Here is a 27,880-nt window from a genome sequence, read left to right as displayed (position 1 = left end):
ACTGGCATGGCAAATCTTGATGGCGCCCTCCAGAGTCAGTTCCGCTTCCCTCAGTAGTCTTTCTCTGACCTTTCTCTGTCCTCCACGCCAAACACAATCTGGTCCCTGATCATGGAGTCTTTCAGAGTTTCAAAATTACATGACTGTGCTTTTAGTTTCAGGTCAATCAGAAAGCTATCAAAAGACTCTCCCTGCTGCTGCATTCAAGAACGGAATACATATCTCTCGTATGTTTCGTTTTTCTTAGGAGAACAATGGGCATCAAACTTACGGAGCACCAATTCCGCACTCTCCTCATCATCTGCATTCACGAACGTATTATACACTTCCATGGCTTGCGGACCTGCTATTGTTAGCAGCAATGCTACCTTTCTGGGTTCCAGATAGTAGGCTCTCCGGTGGTTTCAAAACATTCATGATGTTGCTTTTCACAATTCGCTTTCACTCCCCGTAGTGTCCGTAGTCTAATCACTGTAGTTTTTTACTTCTCATGGTTTCCGTAACCCCTATAATTGCACTCCTCGTATATTCCGTTATAACTGTAGTTTCACTCCTGGTACCATGTTTTGTTTGATATTGTGATGAATCAACTCAGGCTTTTTATAATGCTATTTTTCTTTATTCAGCTAGAACCAGCATGTTACATCCAGGTACCGTTTTTTCTACCCCCTCGCACCTCTTCTTGTTACCCACCATTAACTAGCATTACTGACACCTGGTGATCAGGAGTAAAATGCCACAAATAGGCTACTCGGTCCCCAAAGGCTTGGTCTCCACAGTTTTTCACCCCACAGGTACTGGTGCAGTACTGAGGTGGGGGAGGTCACCACTACATTTATATTGTCCCATATCCTTGGCCCTATTGGGGTTATGGACAGAGGGCAAATGGTGACCTGGGGGCCATCATAAGGGGTGTGCCTGTGTCTCGGGTTACCTGCGGGGGGGTCCTGCTGATAAGGGGAGCAGCACTGTACTGTTTTCCGGTTGTCCCTGTGTGCATGTGTCCGTTACAGCAGTGTTTGCATGATATCTCCCGAGCAGGTTGAAGGATCATCAAACCTGGCATAGTTAATAACTATAAAGGCTAGATGAACTGAGTAGGTACTCAAGGTCACAGTGTCAAAGGTCAATATTGTTCAAACACATATTTTTCATATACTGCACTTTGAGCACTGTGTCACTATGTCTCACCAAAGACAACTTTGAGCGGCCTACTGTTTTTCCACCCTCTTTTGCCACCAAGAGCTTTTTGGTCACACCCATCTCTTAAGTGAGGTGGGGGTTGAAAAGTCCCGATCTCACATTTGGTATCGTATCGGTATGATAATGGTATCAGATATATCCAAATTAAGGTATCGGATCGGAAGAGAAAAAAGTGGATTGGTGCATCTCTATATATTTCTAAATTGATATGTTGTTTATGTGGTTTGTAGCAATCTCATTGGATTGTATGGCTAGGAGAAATGCAATGTTCTTAACCTCTAACCTAAATAAAATGTCTCACGGTTTAAATAAATTGTTCTATTAAAACATTGTCCTGCAGACTGCAGTTTCATGGAAGTGATTTTGTATTTTTACAGTGTAATGCAGTTTTAACTTTTATTAATACATAAGGGTACGACGTTGCGGCAACCTTATTCATGGTACCAAATGATAACGTTTGCAAGTGACTAAGGGACGACGTCACGGCAACGTAATCCACGTACCATGAAATAACGTCTGCAACTGACCAATGTACTATGTCGCAACAACGTTATCCACCCAACCAAATGGCAACATTCTCTTAAAAACGTTGTTGCGACGTCACAAGAACGTCGCCAGAAGGTAATGTCGCAGTGACCAAATAAGCACTTACTGGCGACGTTGCTGCAACGTTGTGTGTTAGCTGCGTAGGCGGTTGTGAGTACATCGTAGCTACGATAATACTGGCAGACTCAAGTTCCGCAACCTGCCACTGTAAATTTTGAGGTTAAATCTTCTGGAAATCTTTGGTTTACACATATTTAGAGAGTAATAAACGCGGTAGTGTGTGTAATGTTGTAACGGCCGTAGATAGGATTGGTATAATTCACACTATGAGCATGAAAATACAAAATGTGAGGCCAAGTAACACTGTTGTTGAACTACAGTGACTCGGTTTACGTGATCTAAGTTTGTGCCCACAGCGTGAGACCAAGAGCACATTGCATGCGTATTATTAATCAAGGATAATACCATGGGCCTTTCCCAAATATGTTTTTGATGTTATTCCAGTTTATATAAAACTAATTCACAATTAATTCTCCTCTGACATAGGTTTGTTTGTGTCATCAGTTTAGTTTTACAGTTTTCTCTGTGTATCATGTGTCAAGGTATAACAAGCTATAGGAGAATGAAGATTCCAAACAATTGTTTTCCTAAGTAGCAAGATGTAAGAAGTAATATGGTTTGTGCATTCCTTATTCAGATGAGTGGATTATAATGACAGGATTATAATAACAGAAATGAACATTTTCTGTTTTGAGAATTTTATCTTGCTGAAGTGAGGCACGTGCACAAAGATTGATTGTGCTTTTTATGCCTGGAGAATTGCTTGAGTGCTTGTCTATGAATGAAATGAATATCAAGAGCAACTGAACACCCCACTCAACTGTACCCCATGTATTTGATGTCAGGCAAGGCCCAAATGTTTATGTAACATATACAGTACCCTCTATATTTACACATTTAGCATGAATATTCTCAATCCAAGCCTCAACCCAATAACACATTTGTAGTTTGAACTTGTGAAAACAGTACACAAACAAAATCAAAACAGCCTGATGGACCTGGAGAAATTCTACCAGGGTCAATGGTCAAAAATGCCAATCAGAAGCCCCAGTGACTGCTTATCTGTGTGAGCTGATTTGTTTTTTAGAGTTCACTGTCATTCACTGTTCATGTTGGTACTTCAACTAGAAGGACACTGTGTACTAGGGTTTTCATTTTACTCCGATCAAGTAGGAATCTTCTGGTGCACCATTATTTCAAGTAAATATTGACATTCAAAGGTGGCTGATTAGAGAGTTAATGATTAGGGAGTTAAGCAGCTACGGCACTTCTTGAGGTGCTTTAAATGTGATATATGATCTTCTTGTGGTGCACTGCCACCTTGTGGTCAACATGTGCAGTAACGTATTGGAAAATTCAAGACATTAAACTGAGCCCAAATATTAAACTTACTTTGAAAGCATACAGATGCACGCAAATCTTTGCTGGTAATGTCCTATAGGTTTACAATGAGACCATATCATTTAGTATTCCCATCACTATCCAAGGGCATTTTCAATAAAGGAAAATTATGTTAACATGTTAAGGTTGACAGCCCTACTTAAAAGAAAAAAGTCAAATTTCACCAATGCATTTTACTTATATGAAACTAGCTGCTGATTCTTAATAAACATACTTAAAATGAGATGAAAACTACATTCAGAAAACAACAAATGCTGAATGACTCTACATACTATGATCCTGCTACATCTGCCAAGTTATAGTCATTTTTGGTAACCTGGTCTCATTTCTGATAATGGCACCTCAACAAGTCAAAAACAACAAAACAAACCAATACAACACACCAATCTGGTAAATTAAATTTATTTATATTATTTAAGGGGATCAAAATCAAAATGAATAAAATAAAAATTATTCCTACACAATAAGGCAAAAAATCTAAAAATAAAAACTTCAGTATTTAACATGTCCTGCCAATACATCCACCATGTTGCATGTTGACATGCAAAATTGGATTTTTACTTGCATTGTGTTTATGATATAAACCCATCCTGTGTGCTTCAGCAATTGCTTTCGATCTGCATGTATCTGGCCTTGCATGGCCTGTTTGCATGGCAGCCTAGCACCACAGGAGTCCAATGTACTGTTGCCCAGCACCAGTATGGTGGAAGTAACCCTTTCAAAATGCCTTCAACCCATTTCCTCTTCCTGCTCACTTGGTCTGATTCTGGATCTTCTGGAGTAGGTACTCCATCTGCAGGTTCAGGTTGGGCTGGCCCTTTTTGGTCTTCTTGCTCAGTATCTGGTAGGTCTGCATTTTCTTCTGCTTGTACACTCTCAGGGCCTCTTCTCTCTGCCTCTTGTTCCGCAAGGCCTCCTGCAGGACCAAGCAAAAGCATCAGAGTGGCCCACACACTGAGGAATTTACTGAACACATTCAGAGTCAACCTTTAGCCTGCTCTGGGGCCCACAGGTTGAAGGAGTAACTAAACACATTCAGAAGAAACCTTCAGCTTGCTCTTGGCTAGGGCTGCCACCTGTCCCGGTTTTGCTGGGATTGTCCTTTTTTTGAGCAACTGTCCCAGAAAATTGATAATCTTTCCTGGGACACAAATTGTCCCGGTGTTTTGCGAAAATGTATTTCTAATTTAGAATTTCATAGTTTCAAATAAAACCTCATTTGGTTTCCTTCTACTGTTATTCTGTTTTCTTCCTGGTTATGTTTATACATCCAATCCTGTGCCCGTAAACGGATAAAAACGGGTAGAACACAGCGACGATTGGCCATGTCTATGCTTTTATTTGATTGGTAGCGGAAACACGAAAGCTTACCTTATTGCCTAGCAACTGCTCAGGCTGTGGGTCTGCCGCACGCATTCACATCCACATTCACGACCCCATCGTGAGTTCAGTTGCTAGCTAGAGGTAACGTTATTATTTTTTTAAACTTTCTATTTATTTTGTCAGTTTTATGAAATGGGGGGGGAGACAGACAAGGATGACGACAAAACAAGATCGGACGAGCCACCAGCGTCAAAGAAAAAACGATTTACAACGTACAACTCAGACTGAGAAAAAAGAGAAACAAAAGAGAAAACTTTTCTGAATGGGTAAGACCCACCCAAGGAGACCCGTTCTCCGCCACCTGTGTTTTGTGTCTAGCCAAAATTTCAGTTAAATATAAAGGAAAAACAGCGCTGAAAAACAATTTGCACAAAAATCGTGCAAAAACAAAGACGCATCACTTTTGTATTAAGCAAACGCAAAAATCTACCCATTGCAACTTTTATAATAAAAAAAAGGTTCACCAGAGGAAGACAGGATAGCAGTAGCGGAGCTCAGCAGTGTATGCCACTGACTGCTTCATGGCCACAGCTACTTATCTACGGATTGTGGCAATAAAGTAAGTGCGAAAAAGAGGTGAGAAATGTCAGTGTTAGGTTGCCCAAATTCATTAAGTTAAATAGTTGTTTATAATCTATTATAATACATCTAATCATGTTTTAATTTCTAAAGGGAGTATACCTTTGGACCAGTGGCGGCTGGTGAGCTGGAAACAGGGGAGGCTGAAACATTACCTTTAAATCTATCATTACTTTCAACCTGTTTCCCTTTATCCTCTTTGATTAACAATAAAACAAATAATTCACAGAATAATTGACACCAATGCGTAAATAGAGTAAATGGTTATGCTTGCGAAACAGCGCAGATTGTCTGTAGTTTGTGCGCTATTGCAAAAGCTACAGCATGAGGTTGTTTAATTAACAAGCATGGCAATTTGAACAATTAAGTGGCAAGTAATCCCAAAGCTTTCTCTTAAATGTTTCACATTATAGCTTTCTTGTGTTACAAAGTTCAAATTACAAAACAGAGCTAAATTTAGTTAGATTGATTTAAATTACTGAGAATAAACGTTTAGGATAGGTTGAGTGCAATGAACAATACTGTTTAGAACACAGACCTCACAAAAGCTGTGATGTGTCATGAGCGTTTAATGTAATTTAAATCGATAAATGCCATCCATGTTAATTAAACAATCTCACATTGTAGCTTTCGCAAGCACACAAACAATCTGCGCTGTTTCACGAGCATAATCATTTACTCCATTTACGCGATTGGTGCAGACAAAGGAGTCCAGAGTGAGTGCAACTGCATCAGGGAGTGTGTCTGCGTCAGGACAAATAATAGGTAAGAGAGACAACAGAGAGTTCTACAATTGTTAACATAGTATATTTGCAAATATGGTTTAGCCCCCTCCCCCCCCCCCCAAAAAAAAAAAAGAAATTGGTTCAAGTGTCCCGGTTTTTCACAAATCAAAGGTGGCAACCCTACTTTGGGTCAAGAAAGAGAGTGATTTACTTATTTACTTCCCACAATCAGAGCGAGGAGCCTCACCTCTTTCTTCTTAGCACGCTTTGCCTGGATTCTCTCATATTTATCTTTGGTCTTCTGGTAAGATGTCAGCTTTCTCATTTTCTTCTTGCTCCGGTTATTTCTATGGGCAACATGTAAATACTTGTGATTTGCAAAGACATAAATGTCTGTTTTAAAAGACAAAGCATTGTAAGTTCAACCCAAACCTGTATATTTAAAGGACTACCGCCCTGTAGCCCTCACATCAGTAATAATGAAGTGCTTCGAGAGGACTATGAATGACTACATCTGCTCCTCTCTATCACGCACTCTGGACCCCCCTTCAGTTCGCCTATTGCCCCAACCGCTCCACTGATGATGCAGTCACCCACGTACTGCACACCGCCTTATCCCACCTTGACATCAGCAGAGGGAACTATGCTAGAATGCTGTTCATTGACTACAGTTCAGCTTTTAACACAATAGTCCCCCCCCTACTGGTCATTGAGCTTCTGGATCTTGGACTGCATAATTCTCTGTGCAAATGGATCCTACACTTCCTGAGTGGTAGACCACAGGTGGTTAGGGTGGGCAGCCTCACTTCCTCCTCTCTCACCCTCAACACCAGCTCCTCAGGGTTGTGTCCTCAGTCCCCTGCTGTATTCTTTGTACACGCATGACTGTGTGGCAAAGAGTAGCTCCAACACCATCATAAAGTTTGCGGACGATACTGTGGTGGTGGGCCCGATCACCAACAACGAGAAGGCCTCCCTGAAGGAGGTGGAGGACCTGACAAAATGGTGCCAGGTCAACTACTTCTCCCTTAAAGTCAACAAAACAAAGGAGCTGGTAGTGGACTTCTGCAAGACACGACAGAAGAGCTACACTCCACTCTCCATCAACAGTGCCCCAGTGGAAAGGGTGAGCAGCTTCCAATACCTCGGCGTACTCATCACAATGGACCTGGCATGGACCACTCATACTTCCACCCTGGTGAAAAAGGCATGGCAGCACCTCTATCTCGTCAGACTGCTAAAGAAATTCAGACTGCCAAAACAGATTTTAAGAACCTTCTACTCTGGTGCCATTGAGAGCATTCTGGTACGATGCATCACTGCCTGGTATGGGAACTGCTCTTCACAGGACCGTATGTAGTGCGCCTGTTATGTTACATAGTTGTTATGTTTTCATTAGCGTTTTTAAGCTTCTCATAGTTTTCAGTTAGCATTTGCTATATTTTTTAATGTTAAATCGCTGTTTCCTCAAAGCTAAAATTAGCTAGAATTTTTCCAATCTAGTTTTATAATAGCACCGGTTTTAGTATATGCGCTAAACGGCTAATCACACCGGTGTGACCGTACACGAGAATGGGTTAACTCTGCCAAGAAGGTTGTGAACGGCAACATTTGCAAACCTGACCTTGCCTGGCATGGGAGCACATCAGTCATGCTCGAGCATCTGAAGACGTGGCACGTTGGCTCTCTGGATGAAGACTCGTCTTGTTAAGTTAGTTAGCTAGCTAGCATAGCCAATGTTAATGTTAAAAGCCATGTTACTTAACATTTTGAGCTGTAACGTATTCTATTTGAAATACATTTTCTCTTGATCAATAAATTATTAATGACGTTGAACATACAGTGTAGCAAATAATCCTGTTCACATTCCAAATGTGCCCTAACTTTACAATGTTAAACTAGAGCCCATCTGCTATTTAGAAATTCTCTGCTTAAACATTGCATCGTTGTCATGGCGACATTTATGGCTGGAGATAGTGTTGCTGCCGAGTGCACACGTTTGGAGAACACTGGAGAATTTGATACTTTCTAAATCAGAGAGAGAGAGAGAGAGAGAGAGAGAGAGAGAGAGAGAATATTTTCCCTGAGAGTTATGTTGTAAAGCACAAATACACACTGACATGAGGTCTGGCAATACGGGTAATTTCTGATCCACATCATGTCATTATATGATATGACTGTTCTGGAGATAAACCTAGTAACCCCTGCCCCCTAAAAAAAAAAAACGAACAGCTCTTTTGAACAGCTCTCGGAAAGGAACGGAGCCATAAGGTCCAGCTCCCTTCAAAGAGCCGTTATTCCCATCACTAAACCATTCATTAAAAGACGTACTTTTGAATGAAGTTCTCATCCTTATTGTCTTTATTGTTAGTTTGCATATGCCTAAAACGACCTCAAGCTAAATTTTAAAGCTGGTAGATAAATAAGAGCCATTGAGTAATTGTGCGATTCATGATCCGAATAGTCGATTATTTGTTTCAACAATCGATAGATCAAAAAAGTCGTTAGTTGCAGCCCTAGTGAATACATTCTCAATTATCACCAGAGCCCTCTGGCATACCTGTATGGCTCTTCTTCCATGTGTTGGGGAGCAGAGGGCATGGCACTGTCCTCATGGACGGACGACAAGGGAGACGGGAGGGTAGCGTCCATAATGGATGTGTCGGGTACAGAGTCATCTTCCTCTGAATGAGCTGAATTAACCTTCATCCTCCTCAGTTTACTGATCTTATCCTCTTTCCTAAGCTTCTCTGCCTCAGCCAGGTATAGATGCTTCAAGTGGTCGGGGTAGTGCTCTTCAAACTCCATCTTCATTAACGGATTCCACCTCTTCTCCTTGCGTAACAGTTTATTGTATTCATGTTGTGCTTTTTGTTTCCTCTTGAAAGCAAATCCCTGCCCTACAGAAAAACAGAAAAGGTCTGTTAGCTAGACCAGGGCTTAAAGCAACAAACTTTTCTGAGCCTGAAATTTTTCAGGGGGGTGGGACAAAATGGGATGCATGTACATTTAGCATTTCCACAACAGCTTTAATTCAAAATTGTAAAAAAAAACAAACAAAAAAAACATTAATACAATTTTGTACTACTGTGCTCAAATTGTATTGCAAAGTGCTTCCTTTTTTCTTAAATGCTATTAAAAATGAAAAGTGCAACTTCAATAAAAGTTGGTCGAATAGCAAGATGTGTTACAACTGTGTTACAACTGTGAACTACCACTGGAGTTAGAGAGGACAGCGCAGACCTGCGGACAACTCACCCCGACCGGAAGTATCCGGCGCCGGCGTCGAGACCGTAAACAAAGACTGGGGAAGCGCGGAGGTCTGTGGGCTAAGCTAAGGCTAAATCCACACCGGCCAGCGTTACCCAGTACCCTCGCCAATGTACGGTCTCTGGCGAACAAGCTGGACGAACTAAGGACTTGGACCCTCACATAGAGAAGGCTTATGGACTGCAGCTTCATTTTTTTTACGGAAACATGGCTCAACAATGATGTCCTAAACAACGCCGCGGAACTGGAGGGGCGCACGGTCTGCAGGGCTGACAGAGCTGCAGCAGCAACAGGTAAAAGCAGGGGCGGTGGTTTATGCATCTATGTGAATAAATAATTATGCATCTATGTGAATAAATCATGGTGCACAGACTCTACCATTGCTGAAACTTTGCTTTTCACCTTGCTCTGCTAATCTGGAATACCTGATTATTAAGCGCAGACCCTTTTATCTACCACGAGAGTTTACATGCATCATTGCTGCCGCAGTTTATGTACCACCGGATGCAAATGCTAAAGCTGCCATGAAAGACCTCAGTGCCACTATTAGCAAGCTGCAGACATTGTATCCATACGGAGGCCTTTATTGTTGCTGAGGACTTCAATCACTGCAACCTACATACCATGCTTCTAAGATTTTACCAAAATGTCTCATGCACCACAAGGGGACATAAAACTTTGGATCATGTCTATACAATTGTGGCTGATGTCTACAAAGCCACTCCCCTCCCCCACCTGGGACAGTCTGGTCATCCTTCTTCGTTCCTGTTTCCCAAGTATAGCCCGGTCATTACATGTGTGAAACTCAAAATGAGGACCATCAAGATCTGGCTGGAGGGTGCTGAAGAGCAGAGTCAGCACCCTCCAGCCAGATCCAGCAATTCCAGCACACAGACTGGAGTGCGTTTGCTGCCCATGCCACCACAGACTCTCAGATTAACATTGACTCATACAGCAACTCTGTCCTGGATCACATCAACAGGTGTGTGGACACAGTGAAAACACAAAAACAAATATAAACTTTCCCAATCAGAAACCCTGGATGAACAGAGAGGTTCGCCTCCTGCTCAAAGCCAGGGATGCAGCCTTCAGGTCTGGAGATCGGGAGGCTTACAGCTCAGCCAGGGTCAACCTGAGGAGGGGAATCTCCCAGGCTAAACACACAAACTGAGGATTGAAGAGCACTTCAACTCCTCAGACCCCCGGCACACGTGGCAAGGCATACAGACCATCACAGACTTCAAACCACCCAATACTGTGCCCCCAACCAACTCTGCCTGCTTCCCTGACAGGCTCAACCACTTCTACGCTCACTTTGACCGGGGAACCGAGGAGGTCACCCACAAAGGCGGATCTCCCACCTGGTGAATTGCCTCTCTCATTTTCCATCTCTGATGTTTGCGCCACCCTGAGCAGTTTGAATGCACGTTAGGCAGCCAGCCCGGATGGAATACCTGGCCGTGTGCCCTAGAGTCTGTGCAGGGCAGCTGGCTGGGGCCTTCACCAAAAAAAAAAAAAAAAAAAAAAAGACCGCCACCATTATGCCAGTGCTGAAGCACTCCACTGCTACAGCCCTGAATGACTTCTGCCCGGTTGCACTCACCCCCAGCATTGCAAAGTGCTTTGAGAGACTGGTCTTATCACAACTGAAATCCTGTCTGCCCACTACCCTGGACCCCCATCAGTTTGCCTTCCGCACCAACAGGTCAACAGAGGATGCCATCTCCACGGGACTCCACTCTGCCCTGACCCACCTGGACAGTCCCAACTCTTACATCAGAATGCTGTTCAATGACTTCAGCTCAGCATTCAACACTGTGTTCCCCTCCAAGCTGATCTCATGCTTCGCCAGCTTGGTATTAGCACATCCCTCTGCAACTGGACTCTGGACTTTCTGACTAACAGACTCCAGTCTGTTAAGTTAGACAACCTCTCCTCCTCCACTCTCACCCTGAACACCGGCGTGCCACAAGTCTGTATGCCGAGCCCTCTTCTGTACTCCCTCTTCACCCACGACTGCATTCCTGTACATGGTTCTAACGCCATCATCAAGTTTGCAGACGACACTACGGTGGTAGGCCTGATCAGAGGGGACGATGAGGCCTACAGGGACGAGGTCCACCGCCTGGCCGCATGGTGTGCCGACAACAACCTGGCCCTTAACACCCAGAAGAGCAAGGAGATCATTGTGGACTTCAGGTAGGCTAGGAGTCACGCACACGCCCCCATCTACATCAACGGAGTTGTAGTGGAGCGTGTATCAAGCTTCAGATTCCTTCCACATCTCCAACGATCTCACCTGGTCCCTGAACTCCTCCATTCTGATCAAAAAGACGCAGCAGTGCCTTTACTTCCTGCGGAGCCCTAAGAAAGCTCACCTGTGTCCTAGGATACTGGTGGACTTTTACCGCTGTACCATTGAGAGCATACTCACCAACTGCATCTCGGTGTGGTACGGCAATTGCTCCACATCAGACTATAAAGTAGTCCAGCGGGTGGTGAGAACTGCCCAACGAATCACAGACACCCAATTACCCACCATTGAGAACATTTATCATAAACGTTGTCTGGGCAGGGTGAAAAGCATTATCAAGGATGCATCCCACTCTAACCACGGACTTTTTACTCTCCTCCCATCAGGTAAGCGTTACAGGAGCCTCCGCTCCCGCACCAGCAGGCTCAGGAAGAGCTTCTTCCCTGAGGCTGTGACCCTCCTGAACTCCGCACCACAGCGCTAAGCATTATTTTGCACTCATTATTGCACTGTCTCAGTACTTTTACTTTTATATTTGCACTGCTGTACATACAATCATCTGTACATATCTTGTCTATACTGTACATACAACCGTTATATATACACTTCCCTTTCCAACTCACCACTTCACCCCCCTGTGTATAACACATTAATATATTATACATATTTAATAATCTGTTAACACTGTACATACTGTAAAATATAGCATCACTTATACTGGAGTATTTACTCTTAACTGCACTTTCTATAAATAATACTATCCTTTTGCACTTCTGGTTAGATGCTAACTGCCTTTCATTGGCTTTGTACCTGTACTCTGCACAGTGACAATAAAGTTGAATCTAATCTAAAACTGTGTTACAACTTTGTCCAAGTCATCATCAAAGAATTGGACCAATACATTGAAAATTCTGCCCACGCTGCGGTTTGTGAACTCGTCAACGTTCTGTCCATTTTGACAGCTTGTGCGCTAAACATTGCCTAATGTGACACGCAATGTCGTGAGTGGATAGGTAGCTGGCCTGTGTATTTGACACGCTAAGCTTAGAGCGCGCAGTTCTGTCCTGTGATGTTTTGCACAGGTCAACTAGCGCTGGCACTATCCTGAAAGACAGGTCATGTTCCGCTATAAATGCGGAATTTATGGCCCTGTTCACACCTGGAATTAACATGCGTCTTGGGTGATCCGATCACAAGTGGACAGCTCTAAATACATCTGTTCACACTTGGCATTAAAATGTGTCCCCACATGCGTCTCGAGTGACCACTTGTGATCGGATCTCACTTCCCCGTTCTATATGCAAATAAACACGTACATCATTTCCGTTTGCAAATGTAAGTTTACACATCATTTAAAGGTCTGCTTGAACGAATCTTGTTATGACTGTCACTATGAAATAATGTGTGTTGTATCTGTAAATGAAAGCCTAGTTGACTAGCAGGCTAGATTCCGGTCATCACTAAAATTAAATAGCCTACAATTAACTCAGCTGCAGCTGATCTTTTGTTAAATTATGTTTATCGTTGGAAAAAGCAGAAACGCTAGATCAGAACATTTTGAACTTCACCGTATTTGTCTGGCACCTTGCCAGGATGGTTGAATTAAATAGGCTAAGCAAGACATTATGTTTCCAAATTTTCTTGTTATTCACTGCAATGAAACCTCAAAGCTAAAATTAGCAAGAATTTTTCCAATCTCGTGTTCTAATCGCACCGGTTTTAGCTTACGCGCTAAACAGCTAATCACGTGTGAACACAGTTGGCGCGCGAATGAGTACGTACTTTTGCTTAAGCAGAGGACGTCAGTTGAGTAGCCGGTCCTTCAATGTGGCCCAGGACGCATTTGCGTTCATACTGCTAAAAGAATGTGGCCATATGCGGCCCAGACCACCTCCGAATGTGGTCTGGAGATCGGCTCTCAATGCGTCCTAAATGCGTCTTTGGTGCGTTCACACCTGTAGGCCTACGCTGTCCACTTGTGATCGGATCACCCAAGACGCATGTTAATACCAAGTGTGAACAGGGCCTATGATTGCACACATGGCCTTGGATGGATGAAGCGGCAGCAGCTACAGTGGCTACAGCTCCCGGCAACGTTGAAGTATAACGAAGAGCCCGAACAGCTGCTTTGTGTGAGCAATCTGTATCATGCTGAGAGAATATCTTTTCACTGTATTTTTTTCGAACACACGGTGCAAAGCAGCTCCCGGGCTCGTTTAATTTGTGACAACATTTGCCGAACGTTTGGCCGTCATTACCGTTTTCATCTAACCAAGCCTATCACCATTTATTTTTCACCCCCCGTTCTGTTGTGCTTGTGTCTGCGCCAACCTTCACAAGTTTCGCTTCCATGCTCCATCTATTTGAATGAATGCTAGCCAGTAAGTGCAGTAACCAACTGATACAGTCCCCGCATATACTTCCTGGCTCCGCCTCACAGAAAGTTGAAACTAGTTGCCGATTGGATAAGAACAGTGCTCTCGTGCCAGTACGTCGCCTAAACAGGGTATCATTGGTTAAAACTCGTCCGAAAAAATACCACGTCAGTGATTGTTTTTTTTTTTTTTTTTTTTTTTTTTAATTACGTTTCGGTCTGGTAATATCCAGAGCCATGTAGAGAGACAGTCACGTCAACAGAAGTCCAAAATGCTTGATCGTCACGTGATTCACGTAGGCTTCAGATAGTTCCAGGAAGTTCTTGGCAGGCAATTTGAATGCGTAAAAACAGAGAACTGTGATTTTTTGTAATTAGTAGTCAATAAATGCATTGATTTACAGTATTTATATAGCACACCGACATGTTTATGTAGTTACACCAATATGTTTTTTAAAAAGTAAAATTCGGTACTATTTGAGGATTAGTTAGTGTGAACAGCGAGCGTTACCTGCCTTGTTGACATATTTTAGGCTAACGTTACCTTGATTAAAGAGCCTGTTGCTGTTTATTGCTTTGAATAGTTTATTATTACCATTATGTTCTTAAACCTGTATGGTAATCAAGAGCAATCATATCCTAACATTTATTGATATATTTAGAAGGAGGGGAAGGGAATGAATGTTTCAAAATTCAGATTAGATTAATTTTCTAACATTTCTATAATTCATAGTGGTTTCTGTAATCCCATGGTAACCGAGGGCCTAAGTAATTTGAATGACTAATGTAATCTTTATGACTTTCAGACTGGACAGAAGGAAACCGACGCGTGACTATCGATGATTGCTCATTAAATACATCTCTAATAAACTCAGAAACATGAATGGCGTGTCAAGCAGTTTGTCTGTTCCCTTTCCTCCTTGTTGTCCTTGCATATAGTCTCCACCATGGTCTGCATGGGGATGCTCCAATCGCTCGGAGAAAGGAGTACTAATGTACGGTTTCCCCACTGACACAGAGAGGAGAAAAAAATGCTTGGCTCAGCAGGAGCAATCTTACCATCACTAAAGATTACAACAACAAAAATATGAGGTAATCATATAATAGGCTGTTCGTGGTTAATATTATATGTTGCTAACTTCGTATAGCCTAATCTGTTATCTAACGTTCCCTAAATCTAATTTAGTGGGGCATAATTCACTAACATGCTTTAATGTACATGTTAATTTGATTCAGATGTGCTGATAAAATACAATCTGATTTTTTAAATATCTTACCCTTTAAAAGAGCATCACTAACGGTCTATTCTGCTGCAACTCAACTGCGCTGCTAGTATTTGCTGCTAACTTCCGGGAACTATTGAGAGGCTCCACGATCCGCCATTGCTGTATGGAGTTGACGCGACTCTCTTTCTACGTGGCTCTGGTAATATCAGAGCCCGTATACGCTAGTAATAATTTATTGCCTGATCTAAAATCTCTGCACGCCGAATTTCCATCGTGGGGGCGGAGATCTTTAATCCATACTAGATTAATTGGCTAATTGCTCATGAAACCGTTGCTGAGGGTTAGCTACTTTAGTTACAATGAAAATATAGTTTCGTGAACATATTAACCAACGTATTTGCCCACAAAAATTCTACAACTGTTCACCTGGGTGTGAAACCACCCTAGTCTGCATACTGCATGTCATAATTAGCAAGCAATCTAGTTGGCCTCCACAATCCTGTTATTTCTGTATGCAAGTTAGCTACCCATATGAGTCTCCAAGTCTCTGTACAGCTCTCTAGCTATCTGGTGCGGACGATGAGTTGATATAACTAGTTAACCAGCAACTTAATTGTCCAATGCTCACTACAAACTGCATGTACAAATATTTACATGATTTACATTGTTTGGCTGGCAATGCCTTTACCAATTCAAGCTAACACTAGTTCGCACTTGATTAAGTTACAAAGCAAGGTAGCTAACAACAGAAGCTTAACGTTACCTTCTTGTACACTGCCATCAAATACTTTGCCTTCCGGGACCCACTTGCGTTTATGTTTGTTCAAATCCGAGGATTGCCTTTTTATCTGATTTGCATTCTCTGCGGTTTGTTTTCCTTTATGTTTAGCGAATTTATGAAACGGTGCCATTCTTTACACTGTGTCGCCTACTCAAGTGGGTTTCCCATGTGCGACTTTAGGTCGCATTTAAAATACGTAGTCAATTTGCGTTCGTAGTTCTTAAGACAGTGAACGTCAAGAGAGAACTATCAAAGGAGCCATATTTGTTGCTGCGGATTCTCTGGCATTGTTCATTGACTCAAATGCTGGGTATTTTGGTACAGTCAACATGGCGTCTAAATGTGTGCCTCCCAAACGTCATAGTCTCGGTTCAACTACTAGTGCCTACTAGAAAGACCGACGCTTCCGAGTCGTTCTGAAGTTGTGGGATGTCGACGCTGAAGATGTCTTATCTGGAATCAATAGATATTCCTCTCGTTTTGATTAAGCGAAAACTCAGTCACATTAAAGAATTTCTCGAGATTTCGCTTAGTATTGCCAACGCACACACCGTCGATTTCTACACTCATCATGTTTGGGATGAGTTTATCGCTGTGCCCCCCCAGAGTGTGTTATCTGTTATCAATTCCAGTTGTGTACAGAGAATGACGGCAGATCGTAAGAGAAACACCAGTTGCACGAGGAGCTCAGTAGGTGAGTAGTTCTGTTTCTTGTAAGACGATTTACAGAGTACGCAAAGAACCCGTGAATGCCGATCGCCGAGCAGGGGATTGCATGTTTTTGCCTTTTAACGGAGAACAATCTCAGATAGTCTCAGTAAGTTGCTGTTATAGGGTTGGAAACTGTCCAGTTGGAAAGTGCAGTTAAGAGTTTAATTCTTTGATATGGGTAAAAGGTGTACTCGACCCAATTAGTCTCTGGAGTTTATCAGGACACTACAGAGCATTAGTTCCCTGCAGTACCCTTTTCTTCTGATTTTTAATCTCGATGGACACACAACACAAGCTCCGTGGTCATATCATATTGTAGTGTTCAAACATACATTACCGGCTCTTGGCTCTGCTGCATATTTGTAGATAGATGCATGTCGTTCACAAATGTAAATAATTTTATTTTTCAGTGTGTACAAGTAATGTAAGAAGTTTCTCATACTATCTTTTTGAACAGGAAGGGACAAGACGAGATACGGGTTCTGTGACGAATCTAAGAGACTGGTCGACGTAGCAGCACTCCTTGATGCGGCGAAAGGCCATGCGCTGGCCGGCTTGGAAGTCTGCGTGCCTCTATCCCAGCTGCTGCGGACTATACAAGGACAAGACGAGCTCCTCCCGGCTGAAGAAGGTAATCCATTTACCATAATGGAGCATGCTTATCAAACGTAATATTTGTAACAGAAAGCTTTCAGCGTACAAACATGCCAAGTTATTCACAACTATATTGTAGCGAATGACAGCCGCTGATGACCAAGGGGGATTGTGGGAAATCGGTTTATCGGCTTTTGCGAAATATTTTTATAATGTTCTTTGTTGAGTGTTCATTTATTGTTGTTAATGCGTCAAGAAATTCACTTTTTGGGGCACGTGATTCGCAAGGACGGGGTCGCTACTGACTAGGGCTGTCCCGAATACCATTTTAATCAACAGTAAATATTCGAAGCTTCGGGTGCTGAGCATGATTCTGGAAGGACTCAGCCAGACATTTCTCCTTTCTCGGCTGAGATGGGCGGCATAACGCTGCAACACATGTTTTTTTCCGTTTTAAGGTATTACTTTTTAAGGATTCTGTTATTCTACAGTATTGTTGTTTGTACAGTCATCCACCGCTTAACGTCCAATCGGACAACGTCCGTTCGCATATACGTCCGTAGTCCCAGAAGGTTATAATAGTTTAAAAACCCGATCGCAGAACGGGACGTAGCGGCCGTAACTGGACGTAGTGAAGGCAACGCTTCCCGCACGCAGCACGTGTATCTCATGTCTCATGGAAATAAAGCGATTGCACTGCCAGTCGTATAATGGTACAGTACATGGTATACCATATATACCATGTAGTATGCGAAGTATAGCGAAGACCATACTACATATATACCATGTAGTATGGTCTTCGCACAACGTCCACGTCACATAACGTCCTATTTCACAGAACGTTTCGTGGACGTTAAGCGACACATGGTTGTATTATTTGTTAATAAAAAAAATTTCCAAAAGCTTTGGTGTGTTTTATGCATGTTTGTAATCCCAAGGGGTTTGGTGGAACGAGGTCCTATCTATGCACTTTTTGTGACATAACAGCTTGTGACCATTTTTCTTATCATGGATAAATTACATACATACCTACATAAATTCTCATAATAATAGGTTCTGAAACAGGGACAAAGTCAACGCCTGACAAAGCGCTGTGAAACAGAAGCGCAGAAGCACAGAAATGGCATACTAGCTCCAACAAATTTAAGATTTGAGATTTATATTTATAAGATTTCTATTTATTTATAATTTATTTATTGTCATTTCTCAGTATTCACATACATTGAAACGAAATTTGTCCTCTGCATTTAACCCATCCTATACACTCATCACCGTCACTGCTTACGGAGCCGTGGTATTTAAAAATGGTCTCACGCCCCACTGGAAGCAGAAAGAAGCATGGCATCGCTGCAGCTAGCATCCTCCCAGGGTGACAGACTTAGCTAGGGGTCGGTCGAAACAATTAGACCCTCAGTTCGATTCCAAAAGCAGGAGCTTGGCAATCACCGGCTATTTTCTCATCACCATGACGTTCACTGCTGTGAGTGAGAGGGATGTCAGGCGCCCAAGCTGAGATGGTATACATTTCCACATTTTAACAGTGCAATTAAAAAATAATAATATAGTACAAGAATGTGCTGACAAAATGTATTTTGCAGTTCGCCTTTTTGATAGCCTTGATAGCCTACATTTAGCCAAAAAAAAAAAACGAATATCCGAATCCCAAAATTGAAAGCCAAATACCTACCCAACGAACGAATATCCAAATAGTTGAGTATTCGGGTCCAGCCCTACTACTGACCCCCTGAAAGTTTCATGATGTCCAGAACTGGCCGACACCCAGGTCCCGGACAGAGTTGCGCAGTTTCCTGGGCTTAGCCTCGTATTACCATTGGCTTGTCCCACACTTTTCTGAGCTGGCAGCTCCGTTGCATAGGTTGATGGAGAAGGGAAGACCATTTACCTGGGACCAACGGTGTACAGAGGCTTTTGACTCGTCGCAGCAAGCTCTCGTTACAGCACCAGTCGTGGCCCTCCCTGCCCCAGACCGGTAGTTTGTCTTAGAGATGCGAGTAACATTGGGGTGGGAGCAGTGTTAGCCCAGCGGGGGTGCTCAGGCGAACAGGTCATTGCCTATAGCCTGGCATTGAACAAAGCACAGCGCAATTACTGTGTGACCCGTAGGGAACTCCTGGCTGTGGTGTGAGCCATTCAGCACTTTAGGGCCTACTTGTATGGCAAGCAGTTCACAGTAAGGACTGACTATGCATCCCTAAAATGGCTCATGAATTTTAGGGAACCAGAGGGCCAAGTGGCCCAATGGATTGAAATCCTACAGGGGTATGATTTTGATATTGAGCACCGCCCCGGAACACAGCATAGGAATGCTGATGCATTGTCCCAGCGCCCCTGTGAAACCGATGCCTGTGCATTTTGTGCTAGATTAGATGCCAGAGAACAGACTGTAGCTATCCCTGAAGTAGTGCGGGCACTGACAGTGGGGACAGGTATCAAGATGGGCGACCTGACTAGCTCCAGGAGGTGGACTCGGACCTGGGACCTGTGTTGGAGGCACTTTGGCAAGTGGAGCGTCCCACCAGAGACGCCATGGCCTCCTTTTCACTTGCTGCAAAGGCTCTGCTTTCAGCCTGGGACACACTCCAGGCAGTGAATGGGGGTGGCGGGGAACTGGGGACCAGGAGCAGCTTTTCCTTGTGGTTCTAGCCACATTACGAGGCACAACACTTAGACTGGTACATGGCTCACCTGGTGCAGGACATTTTGGGGTTAAGAAAACTCTGGACAGATTAGAGGGTTTACTGAAGCAGACATCACCAGGACGTAAAGAACTTTTGCAGGCAATGTAACTGGTGTACTGCCAAGAAGGGGCCAGCTGGGCAATCACATGCCCCTCTACAACAGCACCAGGTTGGGGTGCCCATGGAAAGGGTGGGAGTGGACATACTGAGGCTTTTTCCAGAGTTGGACAGGGGAAACTGGTATGTGATAGTGGCTGTGGATTACTTTACAAAGTGGCCTGTGGCTTATGCCATCTCTGACCAGGGTGCAGAGGCAGTAGTGGACTGCCTCTTGGTAGGAATGTTTTCGTGCTTTGGGGTATCACAGGAGTTGCATAGCGACCAGGGCAGGAACTTTAAGTCCACTGTGCTGGGAGAATGCTGCCATCGACTTGGAGTGTGGAAGAAAAGAACAACACCTCTTTGGCCTCAGAACAATGGCCTCATAGAGAGGTTCAACCGGACCTTGGCCACCCAGCTTGCTATCCTGACTGCGGAATCCCAGCGGGACTGGGATGACCACCTCCCCTTCATTCTGCTGGCTTAGTGGTCTGCAGTCCAGGAGTCCACCGGCTTCATCACGGCCATGCTTATGTTTGGTCTAGAGCTTCAGACCCCAATAGACCTGGTTTTTTGGGTGACCCCCCCAGTCGTTGAGGTTGGAGGCCAGCCAGGGCAGGAGTATGTAAAAAAAAACCTCGGGTAAAACGCCCCCGTCTGCAACCAGTTGAGGAAGGCTGGGGTTTGGCGAAAGAGACATTATGATACCCGGGTCCAGGGAACAGACTTTGAGGAGGGGGATCAGGTCTGGGGGATCAACCCCCGGCGGAAGAAAGGGAGGTTCCCTAAATTGGAGTGTGACTGGGAGGGGCCGTGTCTGGTAGTTCAAAAGATCTCAGAGGTGGTTTACAGAGTCCAGCTGCGGACACGTCCTCGCACAATTACACTCCATCGAGATCAGTTAGCATGCATGTGCGGGGGGGGGGGCTTTAGGTGCTCAAGCACCTGCCCTTTTCCCCTCGATGGCCATGGTGCCCTTTTTGGCATGGTGTGGCTTTTTCTTTGCCTGCCCATGGCATTATTAAGAAGAATTTTAACAATTAATAATATTTAAACTATAAGTTAAAAACACCCGTCTGGCTGCCATCCATAAGCTGAAGGATGAAGTTGCCGGTAGCTGTGGGTTTGTTACATTATCTGTTTATGCGTTCCCCTCCCTCTTTGAATGAAGGGCCCATTAGCCAATAGAAATTAAGCGCACAACCACCAGCTCGCACGTGCCCGTGACTTTGAAGAAGCAGCAATCAGTGACACTGGCAAACAGGAAGTTAAGTAATTTGTTGTTCTCTGTAACTGCCAGTTTAAATTAAAATCTGAACTGTTATAATATCTGATGTGACACAACAAGTGAGTTATTTGCGCACTTCATACAGAGACGGCAACGTTGAGAGATGGGCGGTTTAATTTGTGTTTCAAAGCAGTCAGGTCGGCTCTCACTTGTTTGCTTGTTGTCACGTTATATTTAGGCCTGTAGTATTACACTTCACCGGGAAATCGTGCAGTAGCATAGTAGCCATCCAGCAGTATAGTGGGTCTGATTCTGAAGGTCACATTTTAGGCTAGTTAGTTCTCTGATCGTTTTGCTAGTTTGGACAGCATGTATTTAGTGATAAAATGCATTCCATAACGTTGTTGTTGCAATATCTGTCAGCTTTTTTTTGTGTGTGTGTGCTCTGTTATGCATCTTTTGAACATCATATGGTAACACACAGTAACATTGCATGTGTGGCTGTTTTGAGTGGGCACCAAAGATTTTATTTGTGGTTAGTATTATTATTTATTTTGTTGTTTTGCGTTTATTTCAATAATAAACTGGAGCTAAAATATATTATTGTTTTGTATTTGCTTCATTATATATTACATACTGTATAGAGTACAGATTCATAACTGAGCAGCCTTACACATTCCCAGCCTTACCTAACTTATCTGGGACTGCTCTGTGCACAACTTCCTTTCTGGTATGCATTCTTGTCTGCTTACAGCCCCAGCAGACACTGACAAGAAACAGCAATGTCCAGGTACACCAGCTGATCATGTCCTCTAACAGCCTGAGAGTAGTCTGCAACTGAGTAATCTTCAAATAATAATTACAATACATTCTGATAAATGCCAAGCTCTTCTAAGGTGTAATAATAAAGTATGATGCCGTTTGTTGTAAGATTCCATTTTACATTCTCTTTAAATATTGGTTGCTATAGTTCGGCAGGTTACGCTGTGGTTGGTGTTCTAACATCTTGATCCATGTGCCCCTTTAAAGGTCTCTGCATGGCCCTTTCGGTTAGCCCCTTATGTGGGCAGGACAGAACCAGGGGGTTTATTTGAGGGACAGTCAGCAGGGACCCAGGGGATGTGGGGAGGAGGCACCCAGGGCCAGCGTTGGGCTGTCAGGGGGCTGGACCTCCAGGTTAAGGAGAGCACCCGGTACCAAGATTATGATTGTACATTGTTGTTCTGTTTTGTGTGTTAGTCATTCGCTATTCTGTTCTGGGTTACTGTCAAATGGGGACAGTTGAATTGGCAGGGGGGCAGTGACAGCTGCTGATGACCAAGGGGGATTGTGGGAAATTGGTTTATCAGGTGTTATGAAATTTACATTTATTTATAATGTTCTGTGTTGAGTGTTCATTTATTGTTAAGTTCTAAGTTCTGGTTTTTATGTCTTAGAGAATGAACAGCAATGTGAGTGAGTTAACTTACACAATCAATCTAAAAGAGCTTTCCATTGCATTTATTTGAACCCTATCCTGTTACAATATGTAACAGTGGACAACCTTCAGTTCAGCGATTATGGATAGAGAGAGACACCAGGGGTGGGAGAGAGCCTTCACTCCTCATGGGTGTTTTTACTGTCTGAATAAAATAAGTAATATACATGCAATGAGGCCTGGTGCAATTTCCGTGTACCCTCGCAGACAGCGTAAAATGTCTGACCAAAAATTATGCATATAACCAGGGTTCGATTTATGGGTGGGATGGGGGGGGGTCTGACCCCCCTAATTAAGACTTGGACCCCCCAACAGCAGTGGCGGCGGGTGAGCTGGAAGCAAGGGAAAGCCCAAACACTACCTTTAAATCTATCTTTAAATCTATTACTTTCTACCTGTTCCTCCTTGATTAGCAATAAAACAAATACTTCACAGAATAATGGACACCAATCACATAATTAGAATAAATGATTATGCTTGCGAGGAGATTTAGAATTCAAATTTTCTATATTTCTGCATAAATATGACCTAAAACATCATCAGATTTTCACACAAGTCCAGAAAGTAGATAAAGAGAACCCAATTAAACAAATGAGACAAAAATGTTATACATTGTCAGTTATTTATTGAGGAAAGTGATCCAATATTACATATCTGTGAGTGGCAAAAGTATGTGAACCTTTGCTTTCAGTATCTGGTGTGACCCCCTTGTGCAGCAATAACTGCAACTAAACGTTTCCGGTAACTGATGATCAGTCCTGCACATCGGCTTGGAATTTCAGCCCATTTCTCCATACAGAACAGCTTCAACTCTGGGATATTGGAGGGTTTCCTCACATGAACTGCTCGCTTCAGGTCCTTCCACAACATTTAAGGTCAGGAGTTTGACTTGGCCATTCCAAAACATTAACTTTATTCTTCTTTAACCATTCTTTGGTAGAATGACTTGTGTGCTTATGGTCATTGTCTTGCTGCATGACCCACGTTCTCTTGAGTTTCAGTTCATGGAGAGATGTCCTGACATTTTCCTTTAGAATTCGCTGGTATAATTCAGAATTCATTGTTCCATCACATGATGGCAAGCCGTCTTGGCCCAGATGCAGCAAAACAGGCCCAAACCATGCTACTACCACCACCAGGTTTCACAGATGGGATAAGGCTGTTATGCTGGAATGCAGTTTTTTCCTTTCTCCAAACATGTTGTGAACGTGTTGTGAACGTGTGTATATATACATATATGTATATATATGTATGTGTGTGTGTGTATAGCCCCTTAGCCGGAGGAGCTGCATGTGTGAATGCAAATGTCCGAATAAGTCATACCGGACATGTGACAGACTTCTTTCTGCCAGCTCCCTAGTAAAAAGTTTGCCTCATGTCGGAGTGAGCCCAGGTGTGAACAGAGCAGGCAATGTTCCGGAGAATCCATCGCGAGGGAGTGGGCGTGTTGATGACGTTTCTGTCATGCAACTGGCGCAAAAATGGAAGAATACAAACATCTGCCTCGTACTCTTTTCTGCGTGCCTGTACATTGCTTTCCACTGTTTCATTGACATTGCGGATGTCCAAATACATGCTATTTTGAGTCCAATGATCATTAAAGAGATAGTTAGCTATAGCTATACTGCCAAAACTTATGATGATTAATAATTTGGTTAGTAGTTTATTATCTGGTTAGTAGCTAGCTAAGCTGTAGCTAAGTAATAGTGATAGGTATAGTGAGATAGGTGAACTGGTGACCTAACATTACATAGCGAACAACAAAAACTTACCTTATTGTTATAATAAATGTGTACTTAATAATAGATTATGTGTACCATTAGCACCATTTGGATGGCTATGTGTGATTTTTTTTATAGGCTACCCAAAAGTATAATAGCTATGTTCGCCTTCTCCTCCTCCGTGCCACATTATGTACCCGTACCACCGAAAGGTAAGACATTGAAAAGAAAAAAACTGAAAATACTTCAACTCGCGAATACTTTAGGTGATCTCGTCAAAACTTTTCACTCGTGAGAATGCAAGTGGCGTCTAACTGGAAAATACCACAAGGAAATCTGGACGTTTCTAAACTCGCAATGATTTCAAGCGACAATGTAACATACTACAAATGTAATTATTAATGGTCGCATACTGGGTACTACACTGAAAAATAGCATATACAGTATATACTTGTGTAGTACGCAGAACACAGTATGCAGTAGGCGGTTTCGAATACAGCCACTGAGATTTCTGCCACATACTTTTTGCGTCATGTCCTGCCTCCTGCACTCTACCCAGGCGCCGCCCCTCACCTAAACCAAAGCGGAATATTTCCTGTAGGTGAGAACGCGTCTGTCACAGACAATCTTGTGCTACATGTGTGAAAGGGCAATTCCGGCTAAGTTGCGGACCTGATTTTCCGCACTTTGTCCAGAGTTCATGTGAAAACAGCTTATGTAATACACACAGGTTCCAAAACACCCCGATCAAGTAAAATGTAAATGGAAAAAATGCTTCAGTTACATTTTGTTAATAAGAATTTCTAGGGGTGCCAATAATTGTAGCACATGTGGTTTTGTTAAAAATAATTATTTCTTGATGAGGTTTTTTTTTCACTGAATAAATTTACTTCAATTAAAGGTTGGATTTTTCTCATTTTTTCAGTGTGAGACTAAGCTAATTCACCAAAAGGTGAATTTCTTATAACCCTTTTTACTCATTTTTGCCATGGGTGCCAATACTTGTGGAGGGGACTGTATATATGTATATATGTGTGTATATATGTATATGTACATATATGTCAACTTGCACAGTAGATAAAAATGATGAGTGATTTGGTCTTGAATAATACATGGTCAGAGATACACCAAAGTAAATCTCTAATTTTAATTGCATGTGAAACAAGGAGAGCTGACAGCAGCAGAAATAAGGCGTAATATTTGCAGAGGTATGTCTCCTGGACATGGAACACATTGTCGTAGATGGCTGCTGTCAAGTGTTTGGCCTCTGCAGAAATACACATTACTGAACAGCTGGGGCTTACCCATGTTTTGGAGTCCGCAGGGGAAGCCGTTCCAAGCTATAAAGGCACTTCTGTGCTGTCACACTGTGGCCAAGCAGGTGTGAAAGCTTTCTTCTGCCCACAGCCATCAATCTCTATTTCTTGGCCTCTTAGATAAGCGCCCAACAATTTTCTGGACACGCTGCCAGGTGGAACGTTATTTCGCTGACAGACTCTGGCATGATGTCACTTTCAGATGTGCCGCTGGAGCCTGATGAGTTTATGAACTCCAAGAAGTCGCATGAGGTGCAGATCCTGTCCAAGCTGGTAGCCAGTTTAGCCAAGCACTGCCGGGTCCAGCAGGTAAGAGGCTGCTTTTCATGTCCTTTACAGAAAGTTTGGCTCGAGACCACCCAATCATGTAGACAGTCATGTTATGACTGCTTAGTGTGCGTGGCATTTTCCTTCCGTCTTGTTTATTTGTGAATATTTTGTATTAAATTGGTATGTTATCATTTCTGCTTGAAATGTATTTAATATTTTAATGTACTTCCTGCCCAGGAACTGCAGCTGCGCAGCTAAATCTGGTGCAACTAATGTATTGTGCATGGTAGAGTCAAGTCAAGAGAGATTTTATTGTCAGCCCATCCATATACAAGTATACAGTAAGGTTGAAATAATGTTTCCCTGGGATCAATGGTGCTACATTCAGTCAATGAATAAATACACAAGTTAATAAGTAGATAAAATAACAAGACAATAAATAGACAAAATAACAAGACATTAAATGGTAAAAGTGGCAGGCAGAAGAGTGCAAGTAAATTTGAAAACAGAATTACACCTTTAAAGTGGGTATGTGCATTTTAAATTTTGGGCTGCTCAGTCCAGGGGAGTGGGCAGGGACATGCTGTGCTCCGGGGGTGTGGGTCCGTTCCTGTGCAGGTGCAGGAGGGGAGGAGGGGGCAACGAGGAGTTGAGGAGCCTAACTGCCTGAGGGAAAAAGCTGTTGCAGTGTCTGGCAGTGACCGTACTTTGTGACGATGGGTGTAAGTGTAGTCGTTGAGGCAGAACATTGTTGACTTCTTGGGCACTGGTATAATTCTGGTTGTGTTGAGGCAAGTAGGTACTGTTTGTCAGGTACTGAGATGTTGAAGATGTCCATGAGAATGCCTGCCAGCTGCTCAGCGCATTCTCTGATCACCCGTCTAAGTATGTTAGTGCTGATGTGGCTCCCTGAGGCAATGACGATCATGGTTGTGTGAACTCTCGCCACGTTCATACACTATTCCTTGTTTAATAGTGGCACTGCACTGCTGTATTGCTTTCACTTAAAAATGTGAGCCAAGAGTGGCCGAGAATTCCACCAGGCCTGTAGAGGGCGTTTCTAAACACTTGGGCTGCTGAACACTGACACAAATAAAAATAGTGTCAGAAAAATTGCAATAATTAATACTATCGAATCGCAAGACTTGTAGAATTGCAATATATCGGAATCGCAATACGAATTGAATCGGCACCAAAGTATCGTGATAATATCATATCGTGACAAAAGCATATCGTCCCAGCTCTAGTAAACACAGGTCTTACCAAGTAGCAATCCGACCGGAAAGCGGTTAGCCTGTCCAGCTGAATACCGGAGTCGGGAATATGCTTGTGCAGCCACGTCTCAGTGAAGATGAGAGTACAGAAGTGTCTCATCTCCTTTCAAGAGGTCAAAAGCAGTCTTACGTAGTCCAGTTTATTGTCTATGGAGCGGACATTGGAGAGGAAAACAGAGGGGAGTGCTGGTCGGCTAGGGTTAGCCTTTAGCCTAGCATGAATACTGGCTCGCTTACCACTTCCTCACGCACCGCTTTCGGCATCCTTCCAAGTGGTTGGCATTGTCTGGCGATGCCATGGTCTTGTGGTTCCGTGTCCAGAGCACACCGAAGTGGCGCAGTTGGTCCAGCGTGACTCCATCTGGTTGAATTCAGTGTTGATTGCCAATGTTGGTAAAAGTCTGGCTAGGGCTGCTCGATTATGGCAGAAATCATAATCACGATTTTTTTTTGCTCAATACTGAGATCCCGGTTATTTAACATGATTACCCATTGACTTTGGAAACATCATGCATTTATTGAACTTTAAAAAAAAACTTCTTTTTAACCCTTTCACACATAACTTATGTTTATGCTATGTAGCATGCGGGTTACATTACATGGTTTATGTTTTCATTAGCATCAATAAGTTTCTCATAGTTTTCAGTTAGCATTTGCTATATATTTAATGTTAAACTGCTGTTTCCTCA

The 27,880-nt window shown here is 43.0% G+C and overlaps 2 protein-coding genes across 3 annotated transcripts in view; one reads left to right on the top strand and one right to left on the bottom strand.

The window, feature by feature from the left end:
• Nucleotides 1-3,638: 3,638 nt before the first annotated feature.
• ccdc59 (coiled-coil domain containing 59) lies at nt 3,639-15,975 on the bottom strand. Its single transcript, XM_036520579.1, has 4 exons — nt 15,785-15,975; nt 8,458-8,797; nt 6,145-6,244; nt 3,639-4,126 (listed from the first exon to the last, which is right to left on the bottom strand). The coding sequence occupies exons 1-4, from the start codon at nt 15,930-15,932 to the stop codon at nt 3,962-3,964; spliced, it is 753 nt and encodes a 250-aa protein (XP_036376472.1). The 5' UTR covers nt 15,933-15,975; the 3' UTR covers nt 3,639-3,961.
• A 167-nt stretch (nt 15,976-16,142) lies between these two features.
• mettl25 (methyltransferase like 25) overlaps nt 16,143-27,880 on the top strand; it is a 50,781-nt gene continuing 39,043 nt past the window's right edge. For both annotated transcript variants that reach the window (XM_036520578.1, XM_036520577.1), the window contains exons 1-3: nt 16,143-16,496; nt 16,971-17,144; nt 25,850-25,956. In XM_036520578.1, coding sequence (XP_036376471.1) covers nt 16,232-16,496; nt 16,971-17,144; nt 25,850-25,956 — 546 coding nt within the window. In that variant the 5' untranslated portion in view covers nt 16,143-16,231. The remainder of the gene's footprint in view (nt 16,497-16,970; nt 17,145-25,849; nt 25,957-27,880) is intronic.

Source organism: Megalops cyprinoides, unplaced genomic scaffold (assembly GCF_013368585.1).
Source record: "Megalops cyprinoides isolate fMegCyp1 unplaced genomic scaffold, fMegCyp1.pri scaffold_27_arrow_ctg1, whole genome shotgun sequence".
Classification (NCBI taxonomy): domain Eukaryota; kingdom Metazoa; phylum Chordata; class Actinopteri; order Elopiformes; family Megalopidae; genus Megalops; species Megalops cyprinoides.
The sequence above is the reverse complement of the archived record's forward strand: the minus strand, read 5'-3'. Positions and strand labels throughout refer to the sequence as shown.